The 18,191-nt window shown below is 39.6% G+C and overlaps 1 protein-coding gene, 1 long non-coding RNA gene and 1 pseudogene across 4 annotated transcripts; 2 read left to right on the top strand and 1 right to left on the bottom strand.

The window, feature by feature from the left end:
* Positions 1–282: 282 nt before the first annotated feature.
* On the top strand, positions 283–8,683 carry LOC146465155 (uncharacterized). Of its 3 annotated transcripts, none has more exons than XR_014868296.1 (4): positions 283–297; positions 3,244–3,350; positions 5,548–5,607; positions 8,265–8,683. It is a non-coding gene; the product is annotated as an uncharacterized LOC146465155 (long non-coding RNA). The 3 variants fall into 3 exon arrangements; XR_014868297.1 differs by lacking the exon at positions 283–297 and adding an exon at positions 3,044–3,059; XR_014868295.1 differs by lacking the exon at positions 283–297 and having other exon boundaries at positions 3,138–3,350.
* Positions 8,684–9,529: 846 nt separating this feature from the next.
* On the bottom strand, positions 9,530–12,981 carry LOC146465154 (melatonin receptor type 1A-like; annotated as a pseudogene).
* A 4,074-nt stretch (positions 12,982–17,055) lies between these two features.
* Positions 17,056–18,191, top strand: LOC146465153 (melatonin receptor type 1A-like). The gene has a single exon (XM_085128791.1). The coding sequence runs from the start codon at positions 17,112–17,114 to the stop codon at positions 18,036–18,038; it is 927 nt and encodes a 308-aa protein (XP_084984917.1). The 5' UTR covers positions 17,056–17,111; the 3' UTR covers positions 18,039–18,191.

The following is an 18,191-nucleotide window of genomic DNA, read 5'->3' as shown; positions in this document are numbered from 1 at the left end:
GGCAATGTTTGAACAATGAACGTAAGGAACTTATCATCGTTCTGTCTTCACTCCCACGGGTAAATAAAACTTGTCATATAAAAAGTTATCAGTACCAAGTAAAAGTTGTCGCCCAAAAGCTTTCAAGGATAAACCTGCCCACGTGTAATCAAGCGGGCCATTTTTGAAAAAGAAAAAGCTCGTGGCCACTCCAAAGTTGACTCCCAAGAATCGCAGCTGAGTCTTTCCTTGAGCAAACGAGAATCGCAAAACAAACCCAAAGATTTGGACAATCTTAAGAGTTGCGAATCAAAGCAGGTTAGTTGTCAAGCTTTTACTTGTGCATTGTAAAATCCCCTTTCAGTGTAAAAAGTCCGAATAAGCTGTAAACTCAGAGTGATGGATCAGAGAGTTTTTTTTCTTTGTCTCGTGCGATCTCCCATTTCCTTACTAGGGCTAACGTTCATGGGTTCACCTTAGCACTTTAACATACACTGCAGAGATAATTCTCTGACCCATTGCGTCCTTGGCGCACAACGTTCATTTGTACCTCTCACTCAGGAAGTTCCACTCAATCTCGGACTCAAAAATTAGCTTGTTTTATATTCTACCACAAAAACTACTATCTATCCTTACTATTAAAATACGGTTTGAATGATCCAAAAGTTGTTATTTTTCCGAAACGAAGTTTTTTAAAGGCTAGTGTATAGTAAGCGACTAACATATGCTATTTTAAGGCCCTGGTAAGTAGGTTTTTCAGCCACTGCTAAAAAATGCTTCGCACTTTCAAAACCTTAAAATTTGGACTCATTCGATAGCGTATTACTTCTTTGTTACCTCTCGTGTATCACTGGAGGCGTTTTCTGGTGCAAATCGAGATAAATTACAAATAGTCCAGAACATGACTAAATAATTGTAGCAAACTGCACGAACTATTGGCTTCAAATGTGGCACCTAGCGCCGGCCTAAAATATTTGTTCTTGACATAGACTAAGAACTATATTCTAGGATTGTCGAATAAAATATGCGGCTCAATGCCGGCGAGTCTGAGAAATCGGCACGAAGTAAAGGTAAGTTATTTTTGCTACTGTTGTGTTTACAGTGACACGACGCGGTGGTTTGTTGAGAAGTCGTGTTGTTCAGTACTTTGTTGCTTCGTTTATCAATATTTCTGCCCAATGAAACAAATGCGGGGGGAGGGGATGGTTCGTGTTTGTAGCCAACAATCAGGGCGCGCAACGACCACTCCTGGAAAAGATGTTTGGCAGTAGACGGAACCCTAGGGAACTCAATGATGTTTAGAAATGACGTACATATATCTGTATAGCGGCCGTAGCATCCGTAGGAGAACAAGCCGAACAAGAAAACAACTGAGAGCTACTGAAAGCTTTTTTTTTTTCAATTTTTACGGACAGGCGCTCTTAATTATCTCCACCATATTATTGCGGGCTATCAGATGTCATCGTAATGTAGGAGGCCAGCGGAAGAGATGAAAAAAGAAAAATAGGAATTTTCTCACACACTCTCCCTAGGTGTCGAAGTCGATTGGTGACGGAAATCTAAGGAATTCAATGTGTGCACCAAGGATCAATAGTTAACCAAACACGAGTCTGCAACATACGTATATTACGTAGAGCTTTTTTCGCCTGTCTTTCCCAAATTCCTCTTTCTCTACACCGTACTCTATGACTACGAAAAGGCAATATTCAATTGTTCTACACGTTTATGTCCCCTACCGTTCTCTTTGTTCTATGAATTCCGTGTTCTTATTTCAAAGACCCGTTTAAAATTTCAAACTACCCAACTTAAAATTTTACTGTTCAGAATCAAAAGACTGTTACGTTTCCTTGTTACAATCGATAACATAATCCGCGGAAACTCTTCGATTGAACGCCGAGCAGGTTCCGTGTCGCTTGAGGCCCCATAACCCCGTGCTTGGTGGGGGTGAGTCCAAAGTGTAACGTGAATAGCTGGCAACCGGATTGCCAATGTCTATAGTCTTCAAAGAAATCTGATAAAAAGAAAAGTGGATCGAGGTTGAGCCTTTAACGGATTTGCAAGGAATCGGATCATTGTGTGTCGTTGGACAAAAATCAATGCAGCCTTGTGTGAATTGAGGTTGAATATTATTTGGTAGCGATGAGGCCGTATAAAAAATTTCGAAAGAAACACCAGGAAATAACGAAGAACAAAGGGCTGTAATTAACAGCAGAACCTTGTACAGACGAGTCTCAAATTGCGGAGCGGTGAACCTTGGTAGCTGCACAAAAATCCTACAAGCGGAAATCAGCTTTTCACTGAGGAACAGAGGGGGGTATCCGGTGTAGCTTTCCGTTTCAGTATTCATAGTCTCAAAATACTCTACAGGTCTAATTGATTTATTTATTCAATTATTCTTTCATTAAATTTTACTTATTTATATTTCTTTGATTTGACAGTCTTTGAATTTCTAATTTCGCCTCCATTTTATTTTATTTATTAATTTTTTTTTTTTGGTGGAGGGTGGGGGGGGGGGGGTAGATTTTCATCTTGAACAATGATCGTCCGTGAAGTAATCAAGCCTACTGGGACAAATAACGGCCCTCCAAGTGCTTCGTTATTCTATCCTGGCATTCCGGTAACGTTTTCACCTCTAAAGTGCCACGCGAACTCCACAACCTATCAATATTCGTTGAACGTTAACGTGTCGAGATTCCTTTCAGAAATTTAGAAGAACGAAACGAAAAGTTGCCTCCCACGCAGTCATTTTTAGGGACCCGTATTACCTCCTCCCCACGGAGAAGGTACATACGGGTTCCCTAAAAACGACTGCGTGGGAGGCTGATATATTTCCGTGTATCAACTATGTTAATTTAAATTTATTTTGCTTTGACTATGAGTACTATGCAAATTCACTTCAATTGTAGTGCCAGAAGAAAAGAATTGTGTAGATGTTTACAAGATACGGACTACTGCCTGAGGATCGGACGCAATTAATTTTTAGCCGTTTATTTCAAAGCACTGTTTGGTTCAACAAGCGCATGATGAAATTAAAAAATGAAGTTTAAAGTTTCTTGGTTCAGAATTTTGGGCACAGCTGGGTACGAGAATTCGTTTTGTTATTCAAAATTCCATACTAAATTCCGCGGTCCACGAGGATATTTTTGACTCTTCATGTCATCATGTTTCGATTTGTTTTTCCGTGCATGCATTGATTGTTCTCGCGCCAGATATATAGCAGCTAAATCGTGCTAATTCCTCATTACATTTTACTTTTTCCCTTAGCATTTCTTTTCAAGAGAAAATAGTTCATATTTCGCACCGTTTTCAGTATTAAAAACACACCACGCCAGTCGACGGAAAGAGAACGGTCGATATTTACCAAGAACAAGGTAAGTGTGAAGTCTGTCATGTTTCGATTCAAGGACCTCAAAAGACGAAAACAGGTAAACAGCCTGTTTTAAGTTGCATTTTAGATATCAGGCGGCAGACATTTTCAGAAGCTAGACGACAAGAAGTAAACAACAAGACGTCAGTACATAAAGGAAATTTGTGTTACGGAGGATTTTTATACCAGAGACGCATAATCCCCCGCGGACGAGCTTGGGCAAACTGATGCGCCTGTTGAGCGACTTTCCGATAATTCGTCCAGAACCATTATCCGTCTTGTGGTTATCTTTATACTAGGCAAGTTCGTTCCATACGGATTTCGCGAATCTTACTTTAATCTGCACCGATTTCTCTGAATGGCATTGTGCCGCAAATTTTATTCGAAAATTCTGGATATAAGCTAATATAGTTGTTAGTTTATCTCTAAAGCGATGCCTATGAGCTGCCACAATTATTTTGTGCAGTTCGCTACGTGATGAATTAGTCATGTTGTGAACTATTTGTTTTAGTTATTTACCTCGATTTTCGCCAGAAAAAAGTCTCAAATGATACAGGAGAGGTAAAAAGCTGCAAAATAAAGCGGCTATGGAATGAGTCCGAACTTATGGTTTAGGTAGCGCGAAGCATTTTCAAACGGTCAGTGAAAAGCCCTTTCCCAATAGCCTCAAAATTAGCACACAGTGGTCGCTTAATTTCTCTAGACTTACAATTGAAATCTTCGGTTCGGGAAAACATCATGGCTCATTCAATTTTGATAGTAAGGATAGATAATAGCTACTGCGATAGAAATATAAAGCAAGGTTATTTTTGAGTCCGAGATCGAGTTAAACACTCTTAGTGGCATGGCCTCTTGGGGCAGTCTGCGGACCTCCTGAGAGTAGGATTTCGTTTTTCTTTAACAGTTTTTCACTGTCGAGTTGTACATACGAGGGTTTTTGCTCCTTTTTTCATTGAAAAGCCTCTATGTTCAAAACCGATCACTATTCCAAATTTTCACCAAAATTATAAACCAGTCACCTGGGGCCAAAATCTATACACGAGTGGTAAATGTTTCACCTAGCAAGGCCGGAAAACTTACTCGTGTGTTATTAGCTTTACAAACCGGAAAATAACTTAACAATAAGTGAAATAAACATTTATTCACCAGTATCGCGTGCGTTCAAGTTCCTGTGGTAGAGGTGTGAATAAAACGAATCAGTTTAATCACTAACATCACATATCTTCAAACAACCTCCATATGGAAATCTTTAATATTCAATGGGAAAATTGGTCAACTGATAGGGACCGATATGTAAACGGAATCCATTCGCCGCCAAACAGTGTTAATATTAATTCGTTATCTTAGATATTGCTATTGTTTATAGTTGCTTAAAATAACTTGTGTTCCTACATGTACACGTTGCTGTCAGCAAGGCTCGTCAAACACTTATATTTGCCGTATTCACATATCTAAATGAACTGACGTGGCATGCCAATCACAAGTGCAGCTGCCAATCGTGACAAAGCTTAGTAAAACGGGAAGTTTAATGGTGGTTTAGAGTTGGCTTCCACGAGGAAAATTGAAGTTGATTTCTTTCCATGAATTAAAATCTAATGGAAAGTTTTAAATCAAGGACTTGAACAGCAGACCAAGGGTAGTTCTAAACAAAAAACACCCTTCTAAGGAACTGACGGAGTCATTAACGACATAAAGGATAAGGAAGTTTTTACTAGTCCGTAATGAGAATTCATGTTCCTGATTGTAAGGAGAAGTGTAGGCAGCTGCTCTGTAAGCTAAACGATTCAGTAGCAAATTGATAACGGGGCCGAATTAATTTCCAAAGAAACGGTATTGCTGTGCTTGTGGGGGGGTAAAGCTCTGAAATTCGCTTCACTGAATGGAGTCGATAAGGTAAATAACGCCGTTGTGGTAGATACAAGCGGTGATAAGCAGAGAGGCTATTGTAAATTCATCTTTCGTATAATAGCTTAAAAGCCTGTGTTTGTACCCTGTTTTCACTTTCTTTGAGATTTTTACCGAATAAAAGAATTTGGAGTGGGAGATATGTGCATCTGTTAAGTGAACTAATGGCATAGTATTAATTGTCAGTTGAAATAGTTGATAAATGTAAGAGAATCAAAATGCGTTTTAATAGGTTAGTGCTAATTATAATAGCGTAATAAAAGCGCGAGATTCTCGCTTGTTTTCATATCTTTCAGCACTTCTTTCCACACTGAACACAACGCTGCCCTTGACTTCAGGAAACAGAAATTGAAACTGTGAGTAATGTACCACCTTTTTGTGCTTTCTTAGTTTTAGTAATGGTCTTCAGTAAAAATATAAAATGTAAAAATTAACGTGTTGGGGCGTTCGATGTTTAGATCACCATAACATTTCAAGCGATGAAATGAACTTTTGAATACAAAGTGAACGGTGAACCATATTTTCACATAGTACTTTATATCTTGCTTTTACGCGTTAACTTACTTTCTTCCTTTCGTATAACAGATATATCATTACAGTGTTCCTATGTGTAAAAAAGGCTGATTCATTTAGTATGAATATTCTTCAGTTGCTGTCTGTTTCATGCTACAAATTACTATTCAAGTCACATTCTTATGAGACTCCTTTGAAACATCGAAACGCCGCATTTTATTTCCGGCTTCTTTGCTTTCGTTTCTTTATCTTTACGTTCTTCGAAGTCAAACCGTTCCTCGTATGTATTTTGTTCTCTTCGGTCGCCAAGGTTCAAATGTGACCATGCGGTTTAACTGAGAAGCGCTTAGTAGATATTCTACGTGTTTTTGGAAGTTAACGTGAAAAGAGAGAAACGTCTGTCTAAATTACTACAAAAATCGTTAGGTGGTTTTTTGGTGGCCAAAAAAATAAAGAAATAGATGAAACCAAAAATGAAACTAAAACTTAGAAATTTCAACCGCAATTTTTCCTAAATTTCAACAGCAGTTATTCCTATAAACAGGTGCGTAAACAAGCTTAGTGATTGATTATACTTTGAGTCTCTCTTTGGTAAGAGGCGAAGCTTCGAATTAATGACTCATGTATCTGAGACACGCATTGAAAGACTTATAACCTCACTGAATTTAAACCAAAAAGTATCCTTAGGTTGCCGTACACGAGCGAGCTTTCCCTGTGGTCTTTCATTTCGCTTCGAAAGATAAGTGTTCAGCAGTCAGTCTGTCGTTGTCTTACTAGGTCGGTGGCATCTCTTATGTGAGGTTTCCGCGACTAGTTGTATTTTTATATTGTCTTGTGTATGACAAAAGCAATCATTCCTGACCGAGTCTGTTTGTTAAAAACTGTCGCTGCAATGTTTGCCGGAACAAGCGAGTTTCAACTTTTCGCTCACCAACAAGTCAAAATTGTCAGAAAAACTTGTCAATCATGATGAAACCTTCCTCGTGTGCAACCAGCTTTATACAATTGACAGTAAGTGTGGAAATTATCAATTCAGTGAATTTTTGTAGCATATAATGTGTACCCTCGCCGCCTTTTTTCCCGGCGAAGCAACTGTCGATTTGAACAATAAAAAGCAACAGGCACATTCGCGCGAACGAATATAACCCACATGCTGAACGCTGCGTTTGACGCCCAGCTCATTCAATCGAGATCTCTCGCTAAATTCCACTCCATATGCTAATGATCTACTTTGGGGGAAACACCTGGCACTTAATATGCAAAGGTTTGTCGTGAAATACCCTCGGTTTGCTAATCATCCTTTCTTCTCAACATTTTGCTAAACTTTCTAAATGAAAACGTGAACAACAGTACCCACAGCACTCGCAAATTTTAAGTGACAAAGTCTTTGCGATTCATTTTTTGTTCTTGTCCAGATCATATGTTTACAGCGCACACATTCTATTTGTGGCTGTATCACGTATATCACTGTTATATCTTGAATACAAATGAATAGTTCGGTAGTCAATCATTCTCAACGCCGTCATCGTATTTTTCTAGGTTATTGATTTTGTCCATTATTTGCATCGGCTTTCCACACATCTTCGCATCTGGGTTACCGTTCGCATTTTGGTTAGTTTTACCCCGCTCTTCTGTTTTTTGTTCAATTTTCTTGTGTTTTTCTCGTCTCTGCTTTTATTACTGGTTGCCCTGCGGGTGATCGGCAGCATTTAGCGCCACTGCCGATGATTCAGTTCAACCCGCTTTTGTCGACTTATTACATTTTCCGCTCAGTAACATGTCGTACTGTACAATAATATAGTAAATTAGATCTCATCTAAACATGAAAGTCAAGAATAATGCAGCTCTGATACAGCGGTAAAGAGGAGGCTAAAACCAACCCTCTGGGCTTAAATTGGAATAAAACGCATCAATGATAAATACAGAATATTGCCAGGAAAGTTCCCTGTAACTTGCGAGTGGAATCTGTTTTCAAGTTTTTATTTAGTCCGATTCACCAAAAAAAATTACGCGATGTCCGTGATGGAAGTAAACGTACCAAACGTAATAATCAGTAATCATACTAGAAATACGTGACTCGCAAAACCTCTCGAAGCTAGGGCTGGGTGAACAGTTGATTCGAAGTGATGTTGTCTTTTGTCTTTGCTCTGTGGTTTCCTGATGTCTCCTTCTTCTTTGCTGTTTGCGCTGAGTTTCGTTGTTTAATCTCCCTCGGTGAATCTGTCTTATCTCTTGCGCGTCTTCCTGTGATTCATTTGCATCACAATTTGGTCGTGTTTCACCAATAGTGTCCAACTTGTCTTCCAACCTGTTGCTGCCTAGCAACCTTCCCTATGTCTGACGTCATTCAAACTTTGTTTACGCTGTTGCTAGGCAACCTATGAATCGGCGATACATTCAAATGACAATCTTGGTAGCGCAATCACTCTCGACCTTCGTTGATATTTGTACTTTTTCGTCCGAAAGCCACGACCATGCTAATATAATATTTTTTTTTCAGGCGATGAACTTCCTACAAGCTGTGGTCTTCGCTGCGTTGATTGGCTGTCTTTTGCAAACCGCTTCCTCCGCGAACTGCGATGAAGATTACTGCTATACCGAATATGATAACTGCCTTGGTGGATGTAGTACGCATACATGTATGGAAGGCTGTGAGAACGAAATTAGGAGATGTACCAGCAAATGCAAGAAAAGACGAGTCCTCAGACCCGTGCCCAGTTATCCTGACAGGAATGAAGTTAACGACGACAGTTTCCTAGACGTTTTCCAGGACTAATAGGAACAGAATACGAACCTTTCTCAGATCGCATACATTAGTTGCAAGAACACCGGCCAGTCAAAAAGAAGTCTCGTTTTACAATGTTATGTATCAAATATATACCCTAATAAAAGTTGTTTCTTTTCAGTGTGAAATATCTATACATTTTCAGTACTATGAAATTATTAATTGATGTTGGTAAAATTGTCTCCATTATCCTTGGACTTCTTCATTTATTTTTCCTTCAACTTGTTATTTTCATCTGGCTGGCCAAACTCCATGATTGGCCGTAGCCTACAAGAGGTTTTTTGACCGCGTTCCACACTTGCGCGTTCCAAGCATCGTGGGGGCGCCCACTCCCATAAACCACTAACCCCAGCTCACACAGAAAACACTCGTGCCAAAACTGACCCGGGGGAGCTTGCTTGCAGATTGGTTTGGCTATAGGGTTGCGCTTTGTGATTGACACGCGCACTATCTAACACGCTGGGCACTAATGTTAACGCACACTTTTATCAACTATCCACGCCAGAATTTGGGCACAGTGTCAGTGCACGAAAACAAGGTCGAGTCGAGACGTTGCATTAGAGCACTGAAGAAGGTACTGGTTCCCTGTCTGCACGCGTTTTTAGTTAGTTCAGGGGCACTTTAGCACTGTAGCACACGTTGTTGACACAATCCGCGCTAATCTTCCCCTATCGTCTTCATCCATGCCGTCTCCTAAGTATTTAAAAAAACGTATCGCTATCTTTAGTTTTCGAGGGTGTCCAGACAGCTCAGATGGTTAGACAATTGGCAACAAGCAGATTCGAAAAATACAGGCTGTTAGCTTTAATTTGATATCAAAGTCACTATGTCCCGTGAGGGGTGCAACGAAAATCAATTTCTAGCCACTTTTCAGCACTTGGTTCATGGACTATTTTAAAGAGTCACTCAAAAACTGCATCACAGAGAGAATTTGCTGTCAAGAGGAGTTGAAGTATAAAAATCACTGAACTGGGAGTATTCCTGTTGCTCAGGCAAATTCCATCAAGCAAACTTTCCACTTCCAAACCTGAGTAAAATTTCTTTGAGCTCTATGTTGAGTAATATGATGAGCAATGTTTAGGGCGCCGCTAATGAGCCATAGTAACAATATTCGGGGAAAAAAACTGTCACAAACATCTGCACTCATCGTCAACTTCATAACGTTTACTCAAAATTGACCTTACATGCATAATCGCGTAATCATAATCCACTTGCCTTCCAAATATAGGACTTTCATGATAGATAGAAACAGACTAGGAATTAATGTGTAGATCGCTTGAATTTAGAACTAAAACAAAACATAAGAGGCCCATTCCTTGTTTTTGAAAGGTTTAGCTAGCCTTGCGAAAACTTTCAATCAAAATGAGGCTTGGTGTCAGTTTTCCAATCATTTGTGTCTAAATTTTGTTGCTGGCTTCTCAAAAAAATGTAAAACAACTTTACACTGGCGTAGTACAAGGGCTGAAAAAACATCAATCGAGGAGAATACGGAACGGTCTTTTCAGAACGACCATGTGAAAAGGGGAAAGGGGACGGGGTACGGGAAGAGTTGGGGGTTATATGAAAAATACAACAGTTCTTTAAGGACGGTGCCTACTAGTACAGAGGTATTTTCGCGCAGTTTATGACTATGCGGGAAAAGAAGATCTAAGCAAGGGCTATTGGTGAAAATTGGCGATAACCACGCATTTTTTAGAGATAATTAAGAAACCATTATTCTAAAAACTGCTAAAATACAGAGCAATGTATGGTGTTTTTTTATCAAACAGAAACATTGTTATCTCTGAAAAATGCATACCAAGAGCAATTGCTAAGTTCTTCTTTCTCCGCATAGTTTTAAACCATGCAGAAATATCCCTGTATTAGTAGGCACCACCCGTAGGAAACCCGGGGTATCTCTAGATGTGCAGAACGTATGCGCAGTAACAAAAGTAGGCACCGTCCTTAAGGGGGTGCGAGATGTTCTAAGCTGGCTTCGTAGCAAAAATTTTGGACTCCCAGGCAACAAGTAATTTCAGACTCCTAAGATCATAAGTTCTAACAGTCACGTGACCTGAAACGGTAAACATGTTCTAAGAGGAGAAAGTTTTACAACTATTATGAGAAATATGACCAATATATTATTCGCCATTTACAAACAGACTAGTAGTTTCTAATGGTGCATGCATGAAGCAGGCAATGAAGCCGTCCTTCTTGTGAGTAAAAGGCCCTTTTCAGCTAACCTTCGCATCGTACAAAATCCACCACGCTGGAGAGCAAGCTATAAACAGGGACATCCAAAACAAAGAAAATTCATGTTTGACTGGATGAAGTCGCTTTGCTTTGGATGTCCCAGTGCGCAACTTACCCTCCAGGGTGACCGATTCTATAACATGTGACCATTAGCTGCAAAGGTCCCGTTAAATTATTTGTAGAGAAATATTACTCACACAAGGAAAGCAGGACATTTCTTTCGCCAAGAACCGGTGAGACAGAAATTCATTTCATTAACATAGTGCTTGCATTTGAATAGATGACTCCAAAAGTGTGACCAATCAAATGAATGCACCTTTGCATTACTTTCCTGCGGCGCTGTCTGTTTTAACAAATTTGGGGGCAAACTAAACTTGAGAATTTTTTTGAACTTCTAACTCGCGCTCTATACAGTGAAAGGGCCACCTGAAAGTTGCAACCAAATGGTTCCAAGTGAATGATACATATTCCTCCTGTGATGTAAGCTTTTGCATAACAAGGTAATTACCCAGTAGTCCTTGCGTCCGGACCGACGGACCATTTGCTCTTGTACGTGTAAACTTCGTATCGCTTGATTAAAACTTTTGTTGTTGTCCCTATCCAGCTTGGTTTTCGGCTAAGTAACATTTGATGGTGTCAAGAGTGGGATTACACCTCCCCCTTGAGGCGAGACTCATCCACTTGGCCATTCCTTGAGGATGGTCATTCAATGTTGCCTTGTGCTTGTCATCGTTAAAAATAAAGTTTGCCAGAATAATTTGATGTTTGTTCCCCCAGATTCTTGTTGGCCAATCAGTCTAAGTTTCGCTTTGTGTGTGTTGAACTATTTTTACACAATAATAACTTTAACTTTGTGTCAATGCATGCAGCACAGCACGCATTGAGGAGACTATAATTGAGAAAAGGTAACCTCTAAACTTCGCAGATGGAACGTAAAAATCACAAAAAAACAGCTGGTAGCAGAATGACCAGTCGGCTATTTACGAGGCCGAAGATTTCATTACATCATTACATGATTACCATGAAACAAATCCAAGTAGTAAGAGAGGGTTGACTTGAGCCGCAGACCACCGGAGGACAATTCTTAGAGCCTAACCACCACCAGCAATGCAGCCTCCTCAGTCTCCACTCCTACAAAGCAGTATGTTTCGGAATTCCTTACGCATGGCTCGGTTCATGACGCCAAAAATTATTGGATTAATCCACGACGAAAAAGTTGTCAGTAACACGAGAACCCAGAGTGCAACGGATGAAATAGGTATCCGAAATCCGAAGGCTAAAAATAGAATAACAATCAATGGAGTCCAGCAAATGCAAAATCCAAGAACTGCACCGAAAAGAACTCGAGAAGTCTTTAGATCCTGTGCAGTTATTGTTCCAGGGCGATTTCTTTGTTGTAGTGAAGGGACGATGGCGGAGTTGTGTTGCCTGACGACCCGATATACGCTGGCGTAACAAAATACGACGAGTGCAATAGGGACCGTGAAGAAACAGCCAAAGAAGACGTACGAAATCCTCTCAGTGCGGTCATCGAGGGAGAATCCTTGGCAGTACAGACTTTTGGAAGACCACCGATAAATAACCGGTGTTGCAATGGTAAAAATCAGGGTCTGTAAAAAAGAAAACAGCCATACGAACAGAATCGACAGAATAGTTTTCTTTCTGGCAAACAACACTGGGTATTTATGTGGCTTTACGACACAAAAATATCGATTTATTGAAGCAAGAGCCAGGATGGACAGTGATAGCTGCGCCCAGTATTGCGTTAGAAAACCAATGAATTGACAGAAACTGTAACCGAACGGCCATCTTCGTGAACCAGAAGCGACCAAATGAAAAGGAAAAAACGTCGCCAGCAATAAGTCGGCCACTGCTAGCGACAGCACATAAAAATTAGTGATAGTTCTTAATCTTCTTTTTCGGTAGAAAGCGAGGCAAACAAGTGAATTCCCCGTAAGTGACAAAATCGTCGACACAGCGAGAATAATAGAGTTGTACGATGACCTCCTGCAGGCTTCTTGTATCTTCTTCTGTTTGTGCCAAAGCCATTGCTACAGGAGAGTAGACTATATGTAAACATTCGCAAAGCCTTTGTATTCGTCAAGTCAATGTTGCTCACAACTCGATAATGTAAACTTCAGCAATGTTCACTCAACGCAAAAACTGTTTTTGTCAAGTGCTAACTGAAAATTAAAATCAATTTTGCTTCCTTTTCATTCTAAGACAATCTCAATTTAAGTAAAACAACATCGTTGGTAACTACGTATGTTAAAACATATGTTCTACTCCTTCGACAGATCGTCAACCAATGAGCCTATCAAAAGTCGTTTGCTAAAACAAAGTTTGCTCTCAATATCTAAAGCGAAGTGAGATGTTAACTAAATCAACACAGATGCTTGGCAAGAATATCAATCTTTAAAAGTCAATGCTATCACATTGATTTACCAGGAGCAAAACTGTCGGAAACGTTATTTGCAATAGGTTTTTTTCAATACCGTTACGATTGTTAATTATTTTTATGGGCCTTTTTAAAACAAGAAGGTTGGTTAACCTTGGTACTTCCTCGTAAACAGAGAAGTAAAAAGTAAGGTTAAAAAAAAGACAAGATGCACCGGATACCGGACTAACTGGTAATTTGTGTTCTTAATATCTCCGAAGACGATCTTAAGAATAACAATTTCATCCTCAGCGTACACAAAATGCATTGTAGTTAATGCACGTTTGCAAAGAAATCTCTCATTTTACTTTGTCAGTGGCGAAAATTAGCCTCTATAGAATTTGAAAAATCGAGTGCTGTTTTAAAAATCGCCACCGTGTTTCTGTTCTCGGTTTGTTTTGACAATTTCAATGCAATTGTTTTATTCTTATCACGGCAATTATAAGGCAGGGTAAGTAAGAATGCATAGAAATAATTTTATTCATAAATCGATGCAGCGTGCACTTCCAACATCTCGAAAGTCGCGCGCATTCTCAGTCGTTTGACCACTGTTAAGAGACTGCCACACTATATTTTTGATGTGGGAAATTTCACCAGTCCATAACTTCCAATGAATAGTCATAATGCATTTATTTTGTAATTACCCAGACCAAAGTTTTCGTTTGTATGGAATCATGGCAATAGGAAGTGTTACCCTCTGAAAAGGTCCCAGACGCCCCACACTATTAAGTTACCTCGTAACTAAGCGACTAAAAGAGCTTAAAGGGAAAGTATCACGCAAATCTGCTGTTATTTCAAAACCCAAGAATGTTTGTCTGTCAGCATAAACAACGAAATAATTGTCAAGTTTGTTAGAAATTATCACCCCACTGCAATAAAACTGTCGATTGGTGCCTCTGGCCAGAGACAGAGTAGGCCGGTATGGATTGAAACTTGAAAAATGTTAGGCTAATGTTTTTTCAAGTGCACGCATTTTTGTTTCCAAAATGTGCTAGAACAGATCACGATTTGTTCCTTTCAAGAATTGAGTTGATTTTTTTCCTATCGTCATTCTAGAATTTTTTGGAAGCTGATTGAAGGTCTTATTTCATCAGTTTTAACAAAAGATATCAAAAACCCCATGATACTTCCCCTTTAAGAAATCGATACTTTCGAAAATGGTACCATTAGTATATGTCGATGTTATGTGGGCGGGTGTGTAAAAATGGGCGAAAACGCATAAAAATTCACGTGTTTTCGAACATTTCAGTTTGAAGAGTGGGAACAAATGCTTAATAATGCATTGTCAAAGAAAACCACAAGTGTGCTGAAGTGTAAAGGACACTGGGGAAGGCGCTCATGTGGTACGTTCACGGGAAAACAGATCGGAGACAGTAAAATTCCATAATGTACTGTATCAAACACTTTTTTCAAATCATTATTGAGGTTCTGTTCGTTAGTTGCATCCAATAAAGCAGTCAACGTTGAGTGAAATAGGCGAAAGCCATATCGGGTAACTGAGAGCAAGTTATGTTGGCATAAAATAAGAATAGAGTTGGCCTGAAACTATTTTTTTCAATCAATTTACTGTCAAGCAAAAAGACCGAAACAGGCCTATAATTATCAGGATTCGCACTAGTCCTGCACCTTTCAAAAGCTCTTTTTTCACTGGACTCTGATAACCTGCACCTGCATTGCTTTAGGGCTGGGAACATTGCTCTGTTGCTCGATCTTTTGTCCTCTCGACCAGCCATGTAAGACGTTGCAAACGGTGCAGGTCGCCCCAGGATACGATTTGTTCCCCTCTTTAAATAAAGGCGTCACCTTGGGCACTGGCTTCCAATTATCAGGGGAAATTTCAGACCTGATGAAATCGCCAGGCGCGTAGGAGGGGTGGTTCGAGGGGTTCGAACGAACCCCCTTTGAAGATCAATATGGCGGAAGAAAAAGCACAATGAGGAAGTTAAAAAACTACATGAGGTGTACCATGCGAGAGAGTAGAATGTCCGCCCTGGTTCTAATGCATATCAAATATGATATGCCTGTCAATCTTGACGAGATAGTCAATTTGTTCGAAGGCCTACACCCGAGAATGACGCAGTTTACCAGCTTGGTGTATGACTATCAGCAGATCGAATAGCTATTAGAACTTGTCAGGGCGCGGAATGTACATTGAACTTTCTTGTTTAAGTTGAAACAATTATGCCGAAGAAATGATGTATATAGCTTAAAAAGCTGCTGTAAAACAAATTTGAGATTTGCTTAAAATGGGTCTCAAAATGCAGGAAATGAGGTTTCTGGGAACCTAGATTTTCAAAAATTTCCGGGGGAGCATGCCCCCGGACCTCCGTAGTAAGAGCACCTCCGCCGCTCAGCAAGATTTGCGGCTCAACGAACACCCCTATCTAACCCTTACCTACGCGCCTGATCGCATTGAAAAGACAACAAAAAATCGCCGTTAGTATATCAGCCATTGCTAGAGACATCACATAGAAATTGGTGATAGTGCGCAATCTCCGGTTTTGAAAAAAACCGATGAGGTTCAATCTTAAACCTATGGTAGATGGTCATCTGCTGTTGCCGCCACATTTTTATGGAATTCTCTCCCAGATCAGAAGCTGCACAGAAGCGACTTTAAATCTAAACTGAAAAATTTATCTTTTGAAGGAAGCATTTGGCGAACTTTAATAAAGATTTTCTTTTTATTTTGTTTTATTTTTACACATAATCATGCAGTGTTAGTTGTAAAGAGCTGTTGACTGAGACTGAGGAAATCAGCGCTTTGCAAATTGCATTAAACGGAAATGACCGGAATGAAAGATTCATTTCTGACAAATGAAAGGCGTTATTAATCAATGAATTGACGAGACCAAGGTTATGTATTTAATTATAAGTAAACCGAAAGTGCTCAAAATTAATTTCTGAACCTAACAAACGAAAAACAGTATGAGATACGGCTTTGAAATGGAGTTACTAAATTCGCATCTCCTTCGCATAAAAACTGCTTCGATTTTCTATTTTTCCTAATGCTGTGAATTCCACATTTCTGCACCTTTGTAGCACATATTCTTACATTTTAAATTATTAGAGTATTTGCACCTTGAATTGCAAACAATTTGTTATTGCAAATCAAGCGCAAATAAAACTTACCTTTGCATTTATTTTTACATCGACAGCGTAAAAAACGTAAAACTAAAAATTAGATTATATTTAGCTCAAAATTAAACTTTTGCTCTCTGCAGAGGTTTCTTTAGCTTTTCCAAAGATAAGGAACACTAACTAGACAGCCAAATCAAGCTTTAACTCTGTGTGTTCGAGGTGTAGCCTGTGAACAAAGGCTGACTTTATCGCTTCCGGCAGCTAGGATGTTGAATGACAGTCTCGTATCCGCTTTCTTGTGGTAGAAATGTTAGTGTTGTATTCGATCAACATATTTATGGCTATGAATAATACATTGGAAGTGTGGATGAAGATTGGATAGAGGAAAGGTCCTGGTAGTTGTCCACGCAGCACGAACGGCGGCAAAAAGGAACCTGACATTATGTTCAGGTTTGAACGGGATTCGAACACCTTGTCCTCTGCAATGCCAAGCAGTACTCTACCAACTGAGCCTTTAAGCCAACTGGGAGCTTGTCATATTGTGAGTTCGCAACATACCCGTGATTAATAAGCAAATTAATATAAATAACATATTGGAACTGGAGATGAAAGATTATATAAAGTAAAGATCCCCGACTGTAAGGACCTTTCCTCTATTATAAAATAATTCTGACTGTCCTTTTGTTCAACACACCTCAAGGACAAATATTAATCGCCGCGTTGTCAATGATTGGATGGCAGGTGTCTCTAAACTACAAGCAGACATTCAAAGGGAAAAATGATATTTTAATCGACCAGATGGACCAGTTCTAGCAATGGAACAGAACGAGGACGATATAAGAAGCCAGCCGGAGGTTATCATTCACACGGCTATTCTCGCTCTAGCATCAGTTTTGGGCCTCGGTGGAAACTCTCTCGTTTGTGTCGCTTTCTATAGGAATAGAAGATTACGGACTATCACCAATTCCTACGTGCTTTCTTTGGCATTGTCTGACATTATTGTTGCTGCTTTTGCTTACCCGTTCAGCTCCGTATCTGCTGCTTTGGGTGAATGGCCATTTGATTACAACTTTTGCCAATTCGCTGGTTTCCTTATACAGTATTGGTCGCAGTTATCACTTTGTACCCTGGCAATTGCATCACTAAATCGATATTTCAGAGTCGTCAAGTCAGAAAGATACTCAACGTTATTTAAGAAAAAGAAAGCAATAAGTTCAATCGTTGCTGTGTGGGCTGTGTTCTTTGCGCAAAACATGATTAGCATTTTTGCCACACCAGTTATCTTCCAATGGTCTCCCAAAAGCTTGTACTGTAGAGGTACATTTCTGGATGAACGCACGGAGAGAATTTCTTACGTCTTTTTCGGTTGTGTATTTATAATTCCTATGTTGTTGGTGATATTTTGCTACGGAAGCATTTATCGGGTAGTCAGGCGACACAACGCTGCAGTCGTCCCTTCTCTTCGAGAACCGAATAACCAAGGAACAATAACTGCACAAGAAGTGAAAACTTCTCGAATTATTTTCGCTGCTGTTCTTGGGTTTTGCATCTGCTGGACCCCATTAATCGTTGTATTTTTATTGGAATTTGGTTTTCAGATATCCATTCCTGCATCTCAACAGTCCATTTATCCGTTAATGTCTTCTGTCTCTGCGTGGATTAATCCTCTCATCTATGGTGTCATGAACCGAGCAATGCGTAGGGAGTTTGCAAACATATTGTTTTGTCGGAAAGTGAACTGACCAACGTATTCATTTTGTAATGAATGAATCAATGATCATATTTTGTGATCTGTGGTCTTCCTGAGGGTAACGAAAGAAAGAGTACTTCCTTTCCTTATAGAAGATTACTTACTTTGATTCAGTATTGTGAATATTCATATGCCACACCATAGT

Source organism: Pavona decussata, unplaced genomic scaffold, assembly GCF_977016875.1.
Source record: "Pavona decussata unplaced genomic scaffold, jaPavDecu1.1 SCAFFOLD_156, whole genome shotgun sequence".
NCBI classification, from domain to species: Eukaryota; Metazoa; Cnidaria; class Anthozoa; order Scleractinia; family Agariciidae; genus Pavona; species Pavona decussata.
Note: the sequence above shows the minus strand (reverse complement) of the source record. Positions and strands in the feature narration are given on the sequence as shown.